Raw genomic sequence first — 8247 nt, forward strand, 5'->3', positions numbered from 1 at the left:
TTGTTTTTATCCTAGTTCCTCCAGCACATTTTTGCATAGTGTCCCACCTTTCACACCTTCTATACTTTACCTTGTATTTTGATCAGGGCGTTCTGTTTGTTTGCGCTGTTCTCTAGCTCCACACTTTCTACAAAGCTCCTTTTTTTTCTCTGTACCTTTTTGTCTTATCCATTTTTAGACTGTCCATCTCTTGGGACACGCTCCTCATTGACATTAGTTGTTTTTTTGTTTGATCATATAGTCCCACTTCTCTTAGGCATAGATCTAATGTCAGTGCTGCCCAAGGCAGCATTCTCTTCTTTAAGTCTTCTTGAGAGTCCGGTATAGATAATGCTAATCAAGATTGCAACTTGCAGACATTCACCTAATCCGCGAATAGAAATCCTCCCAAGTTTATACCTCTCCTTTCCTTGCACACCAGAACATATAGAATTCAAATATTATGTTCTTCTTCGGACAAAAATAGTATTTGAACTTTCCTTTGACAAACTCGTAATTGAATCTCTCGGTGTGTGATAGATCGAAGTCTCTGTACAATTTCAACACCTCCTGTCCTACTGTTGAAAGGAATATAGATTCTTCAACAAAGTCTTGAATATCTCAAAAAAAGATCATATAGGTATCAAAATTAATTTTGAATTCTACCCAAGTATAGGCTGTATCCCTTCTCACTACTAGAGGATCTAGAGGGAGTATCATAGTGCTTATAGCCCCATTTGGAGTCAAGGTATACATCACAGTTTCCTCCTCCATTATCCAGGATAATTTATCCCACTTCTGACACCATGTAATAAATCTAGTAATTCTTTATTATGATATCTCTTCCCTTGTCTTTCTTCGATACAACACTCCCATAATTATATATATATGGTAACTTAATACTAAAGTCCTCCGCTAGGGGGTAACATACATATAAACAACAAATTCTTTATCGTTATTTTGAAATAAAAAATATATTAGGGAGCAAGAAACAATATAGTTTTTTTTAGTAATCTATTCTATGTCACCAGATATGCTGTCTTTCAGAGTTGCAAACATATAATTGTTATGTATTTAATATGTCCTTTCTGGTTTTTATCTTCTTGTATATTCGTCTATGTATTATAAGTACTGAGTTTTACGTATTATAAATAGTGTCGTCTTTTGTAAATATATTAGAGTATAATTAGAAGACACATGAACACATAAACAGTCTAACTTTATTCCTCCACGTCCTTCTTCCTCTCATCTCTCCCGGTCATCCTGGATTTCTCCCACTATAAAGAAGTTTGACTCTCTCGTTCGTCAAGACGCAACATTGGCGACGAGGATGGGATCAGGATCACGTGACCTCCCTGCTGTGGGATCATCGGCTTTTGGAGTTGGGTAGCCCTTTTTCGTCGATAGGGAGAACGCTCGTTCGTTTACAGAAGGCGGAGCAATATGGACTGTGCCTATGTTTGGGCCTCGTGGAGGAAGGAAGAGAACCTTGGTCACTTTCAAGAAGTGAAGTGTGTGTCCGGGTGAGGGACCACATAATTAAAAATGGATTTGTTCCTACGCACTTTTGGGTTTCTTTAGGATTTACACTCCCGAGGTTTTAAACAATTTAAATCACTAATTATTGTAGAAGAAATTTTCTAAGCAATGTTTATTATAGTTGTATGTTATAATAGCCTTGTGTACTTTTTCCAATTAAAATTAATTAATATAATGAAATTTTGCATATATTTTTTATTTCAGCATTTGTAAAAATTAAAAAAATGATGTAACCCTTGACTATATTATTTCTATTGATTATTATATTTAGTATAGAGTGTTTTGATAAAAAGTTAGCATTGGTGGATGTCCACAATTTTGGGGACCTAAACAATGAACTTTTATAATAATTAAAAACATTTTTTTCTATTAAAGAAAATAGTTAACTTTTAAAAAGCTATACCTCTATTGACTAGTTGTATATTATATCTGATCCTAAAATATATATAAAATAAGATATTTTTCTCTAACTATCCTACATTTTTAGCCCCTAAATGGTAAATTTTTTTTTTTACAAATTTGGACATTTCATGGTAATTTTCATTACGGGAAGAGTGAGAATACTTGTTACGGAGGACACATGTTAAGCTCCCAATAACTTTAAAATGCTAAGTCATTTAGCAGCCATACAATTGAATGTCTTCCTTTGTTTATCAAATCAACATAAAACCCGGGTTGCCTAATGCTTGCAGTTATAGAGAATTTCGACATTGAAATTTTTAACACAAAAAGAAAACTTTTTAGGTAAGTATTTGCTAAGATTTATTTATATTATAAAACATGAAGTTTTAATTTTATTTTATTAAATGTCATAGTCTAGCATGTTATTCTATAATCTATTTCTGTAAATGTTTTATTTGTTTAACTTATATATGTAATTATACGTATTTACTTTATGCTGACAAACTGTAATAAAAAGTAAAATAAATGCTTGAATATAACCAATGGCAGTTGTTACATGTTTCTTCCTCTTGTAAAATGTCTAATCGTACCCTATATCATGTCTCCTCCAAATGTGTCAAGTATCTTACTTTAGTTATTCGTGATTATATTCAAAAATGACTGTTATCATGTCTCTGGGCCCTTTGCTGAATGACCATTTTACCGAAGGAACACTGTACCGAAAAAAATAATAAACATATTTTATGATGATTAAATCTGTAATACTAATTATGATTCTCACTCATTTAACAACTATTTTAATAAACTAAATATTAAAATAATTTGCAAAGAGTTGCAACGATAAAGTATTGATTCATTTTGTTCAACAGATGGCTCAAACTGCTATTAGAATAAAAATCACGACAACTGCTCAACAATTAAGTAAGCAAATAAATTAAAAGAAAGAAAAAAAGATAAATAAATCAATCAATGATTGGAATCCTAAAACCGTATATCACAGTCATTAGCTATCTTCTATTCAGATGTTAAGTCTTTTTATGTTCTTAAATCAATTTCGAGGAATTTCATCAAGATTTATTGGATATTTATTTATTTAATGATGTAAAAATATGAAATATGACCCCAAAATGGCGTCACCATAAATTGTGATACAATTTATGACGTCGTTGAAAAAACTCTATTCTGTGCCTAAAAAGCACCGAAGTCAACATGCAGTAACTTTTTTTTAATCATTATTTCGATTTTTTTAGTTATCATGAAAAAGATAAAGAGTTTAAGTATTTGTATTCAAGTAATAACATGATCATTTGTCTAAACTTAAGGAAACGAGATCAAACAAGTATGATGAGAATGGAAAAAAATTATTATATATTGTAAAGTTTATTTTTCACATATTTTTATTAAATTTAGAAAACAAAATTTGAGTGGATGTATTCTACTTTTAAGTATACTGTACTCAATAAATATTTCGAATTGTTAACATATATTCCATTGAGTATTGCCTAAACATTCAAAGAAATTAATAAAAACACAATTGGGAATTAATTTAAGATCGAGAGTTTAACTTAGAAGTAATAAGCTCATCTGATAAAGAATGAAGTTGATTGCCTGTTTCAAGAAGTCCTTCAAGTTTTGAATTCATTTTGTCAGAGATTTTGCAGTCTGCGTAGACTGCTCCATTCACAATATCATTTGCAAATGCTCCATGAATCAAGGTTTCACTTCCCTTTGTACTTGTTTTACGAAACAATGATGACACAAAAAACATGACAAATTTGTTGAATAAACTTAGGGGAACACTTCGTCCCAAATCTGTTTTACACCATCCAGGACAAAGAGAGATAGATTGAAGACCAGCGGAAGCGTATTGTTTAGCCATCAGCGCATTCATAAGTTTAGAATCCGCATAACCAGTAGGTATCCAACTCGCATTTTTATGGGGCCTACCCTCTTCAACAAAATCTTTTAATTCCATATCAATTTGTCCAACGTTCAATAAACTTGATGCTACCATGACAATTCGACTCGAATCTTTCAGAATTTTGTCTTTTAGAAGAGAGATCAAGTAATGATGTCCTATGTGATTGACTCCAAAATGGATTTCAAACCCATTCTCAGTTTTCTTTTTCTGATCCATCGGGAACCAGACACCAGCGTTACATAAGAGAACATCTAATTTATCGTCTTTTGAAAGATATTCATTTGCAAATTTTTCAATGGATGTTAATGATGCCAAATCCAACTCCATGAATCGAACGTCAGCATTTCTATGGAAGGACAAATCGATATTAGCCAATAAAATAGTAAATATTCATGCTAATATTATGGAGTCAATCTATCAATAGGTTTTAATTAAAATATTAAATAATGGTGGATGCAATCCTGGATTTGAGTCATATTTATTTATTTACAATGTTCATACCCAGTTTTTTGGATAATGGTTTGTACAGCCTTGTTTCCTTTTTCTGAGTTTCGACAGGCGAGAATAAGTTTGGCATTTCTGTCTGCCATGGTAAGGGCAGCATCATATCCCAATCCGGTATTGGCTCCCGTTATAATTACTGTCTTTCCCTTAATATCCATGTTTTTGTAAATGCAGCTACCCCACTTTGATGAAACAGAACGACGCACAGCGTATAAGAACAGAGCTCCACCTGCCAAGAGTCCTACGCCAATTGTCGTAGGCCAGGAAGGTAAATCATCCTTTAGTGTCATTATCAATTCCTCTCTTTATCTGAAGGGATATAACTATAAGAAAACGTAAGATTAAAACTTATATAATTTTCAATATTAATAAATTATAATAGGCAATAGAAACCTCTTTCTGAGATAAGGGTGTTGCTTCAGCTCGGTAACAGAGGACTTAGGGAATTAAATTAGGTACGTATTTCAAGAATGAAAAGTTGTGCAATGGCCAAAGACTAATGAGTAGTGACGACAGAGAAGGAAAGCATTCACAAGAGATGTGACGTCATTAGAAATATTAAGAATAGTATTTAAAATGTCCCTCACCCCGGATTTTTACTCTTTTCAACGGAGTTTTACATTTATTTATGACTTGTATCTTTACTTCTACAAACAGAACAAAGAAAATTAGTCTACACATGATGTCCTTTCTTATTCTGGTTATGGAAAGATAAAATTATTATAAATCATGACGGAAGAAGAAAGTAATATTTTCAACTTTACATGGTTGTGTGATAAAAATAGTTGAAATGTTGCGATGTTATAAGCTGAACCAAGGTCCAGGGACTACTTGAAGAAAATATCCCTAGTATCATATCGTCCCTTATAATTATTAACCAAATTACACACGTACAAACACGAGGTTTCAACATTAATAGCTTAAAACATGGATATATTCATGGTTGAAGTGACCATCTAAACATCATCACTTACGTAAATTGGATATATTTCTCATAAATCTTCTGAAACTTTATCAAATGGTTTTAAGAATAAAAAAAATATATAATACCTACTTTGAATACTACTTGTTGTCAATGAATACAGTCTGTAGTGATTCAAAGGCTTAAGTAGTTTGTCGTTTTTTATATAATTTTGTGTACTTATTAATTATTATGTATGTAGATCTGATCTTCTTCTCCCTATTCTACGCAAGAAAATGAAGACAGTTCTTTACCAACATCCAAAGATAGTACAATGTTATTAACTAACCTTGAGTAACACACTATAAATCTTATTAATACCAATAAATCGTCTTTATTTCTACAATTAAATGTATTTAGAGTCGATTAAACACGAAAAAAATAGGACTCTACGAAAAAAATATTTGATGCAATTGTTAATTTACCAGGGACGTACATAAGGGTAGGCTGGATGGGCTGTAGCCCCTCCACAATTAAGGAACTATTGCTGATTACAATATATTTTGGGTCAGGATGACAACTTTGTATAAAAAAATAGGGGTATTTTTTTTTTTTAATTTTTTTTCTAGAAAAAGGAGTGATTGGGGAAATTATGCAACAAAGGAAAACATTTTATATTAGAATTTTTTTCGCCAAAAATTTAGTTTCTCATTAATAGGTATGAATTTTGAAATATTTTTCCAAAAAATGTAATATTCTAATTTTTTTTTTTAAAGTTTTATTTTTCAAATTTCTATTCCTGAAATTTTAACTTTTCTTATCTAATTTTCAGAGAATAGCTATGAATTTTAAATAAATATATATATTTAAAATTCAAATTATCAAATTTTTTTCCAAGAAATTAAATTTTTTGATAACATTTGTTAAAGTTTGAAATTTTTTTCGAAAAAAATTTAATATTTGAAATTTCATTCTAGAAATTTTTTTGTGAGCAGGTTTTGATTTTTGAAATTTGTTTCCAAATAATCCAATTTTTTGTGACTAGATGTCGATTTTTGAATTTTTTTACAAAAATTTTAATTTTTTTTTTTTTTTTTTTCAAAAAAAAATAATTTTTGAGCTTTTTTTTAATAGCTCTGGATTTTTGTAATTATTTTCAAAGATTTAAAATCTTTTGAACAATCCACAAGCCAAGTGCCCCCCTCCCCCAATATAACCTTGTGGGCGTCCCTGTTTACAATATGGAAATAAGATTATATAAAAAAGTAATAATCTATTTCCAATATATTTTGGATTTTAATATATAATTATACTAAGTATTAGAGGGATAACTTATTGATAGAATAAACGGTTTAAGTTTTCTATTTGCTGTTCAAGTTTGATATTAATATGTACAAAGAAAGTTAACTATTTTCCTTAATATTAATAAAAAAGAGATTGTATATTATTACAGAACTTGGTTGTTTAGTCCTATATAATGGCTGAACTCACCAATTCTAACGTCACATGAAAATGTTCTTAAGAGCAGTTGTTCCCAAACTTTTTGGAGTGCGACCCTTAAAATATATTCCTTGACAATGTGCGATCCCTATACCTCTTATTGAGAGATGAATATAAAATTTGGAGTGAATTTTATGCAAATAAATTGATCAAAGGTCATATCAACCCTATAAAGTTCAACCAAGAGGCAAATAATATAAGTTATTTGACTATATTGATCAAAAATAAAGATTTTAATTCTCCATATATTGAAAATATATATACCTATATAAAAAGAAGGATATAATTACAACGACGAAATAATCGTATATATTGTAAATATACAATCAGCGATATATGTAGTACTTGGAATAATTTATATACTATCTTTTTGCGCTTAATAAAGTCAAAATTGAGACTCTCAAACAATTAACATTATAGATTATGGATTTGCAAATAGGTTTTGAAACGAATCAAGGCCTTTATGTGACTGATGTATATTGAGTAAAGCAGGAATATTCTTGGTTTAAGTCTGGTGACAGTAACTCCAAAATCATCCTCTACGTTAAGGCACGATATCAATTTATTTTTTACTTATGTTAATACGGAAAAGATCATCTCAAATAAATAAGTTGAGGCAAAAGTGATATAAGTACTCATTCATCAGAGAAATTCAGAATTTGTCAAGTGCTTTGGATCTATCTTTGTGTTTGGTCACACAAAAATTCGATAAGCCAATCTTCCATATTAGACAATAGATGATTAGCTGTGGCGGTAAAATGGTGTATCGAGTTATGTTTTTGAGGAGCACTATCTTCTAAGTAATACTTTTTTAATTGATCTAGAAGATACTTATATAAAAATGTATATATATCATTTTTTAAGGTTTGATACCACTCAAAGTAAAGTCAATTTAAATTGTATTCTTCTTTTTTGTCAGGCGACTCCCACTTTAGAAACCACTATAATAGAGTGTTTGCCAAAATATTATTGGAGAAAGCCAATTTCTAGAACGGACGCATTGCCAAACATTGTCGAACAGACGGAGATATATTTTTTTTGATGATGATTCATGCTACAATACTATGTAATTATGATTCAAATATATTTTACATCGATTTTAAAACATAAATTGTCTAACTATTTATCGCGAATTGCAATGATTAAGTTTTGACTCATTTCATTTAAATATATTTCAACAGTTGGCTTAAACCGCTGTTAGAACAAAAATCCTTAAAACTGTCCAATAAATCTTTAAACCAATATATTAGAAAGAAAAAAAATATTTAAAGAGGTGATGATTGAGATTCAATGAACAATACAAATGAATCTATCGTATATGTGGAATATGTTGGAGCTCCTATGTTTCTGGGCAATACCTGATAGACACTCCCCTATCAGCAATATTGCATAAAATTTCATTTTCAATGGATGGACCTGAATTTTGCACTTATTACATGTTAAAATAAAAATTAAAAAAGACATAGTTTCATCCGGGCCTCCTACATATAGGAGCCCCGTG

General features: G+C 30.4%; 1 protein-coding gene and 1 long non-coding RNA gene across 2 annotated transcripts; one reads left to right on the top strand and one right to left on the bottom strand.

Annotated features, from left to right (window-relative positions):
* The first annotated feature begins 904 nt into the window (after positions 1-904).
* Positions 905-2459, top strand: LOC121115452 (uncharacterized). The gene is made up of 2 exons (XR_005863513.2): positions 905-1576; positions 2006-2459. It is a non-coding gene; the product is annotated as an uncharacterized lncRNA (long non-coding RNA).
* Positions 2460-3299: 840 nt separating this feature from the next.
* On the bottom strand, positions 3300-5644 carry LOC121114537 (retinol dehydrogenase 12). The gene is made up of 3 exons (XM_040708528.2): positions 4739-5644; positions 4343-4668; positions 3300-4187 (listed from the first exon to the last, which is right to left on the bottom strand). The coding sequence occupies exons 2-3, from the start codon at positions 4633-4635 to the stop codon at positions 3467-3469; spliced, it is 1014 nt and encodes a 337-aa protein (XP_040564462.1). The 5' UTR covers positions 4636-4668; positions 4739-5644; the 3' UTR covers positions 3300-3466.
* Between the last annotated feature and the right edge of the window lie 2603 nt (positions 5645-8247).

The sequence above is a fragment of the Lepeophtheirus salmonis genome, chromosome 3 (assembly GCF_016086655.4).
Source record: "Lepeophtheirus salmonis chromosome 3, UVic_Lsal_1.4, whole genome shotgun sequence".
NCBI lineage: Eukaryota > Metazoa > Arthropoda > Copepoda > Siphonostomatoida > Caligidae > Lepeophtheirus > Lepeophtheirus salmonis.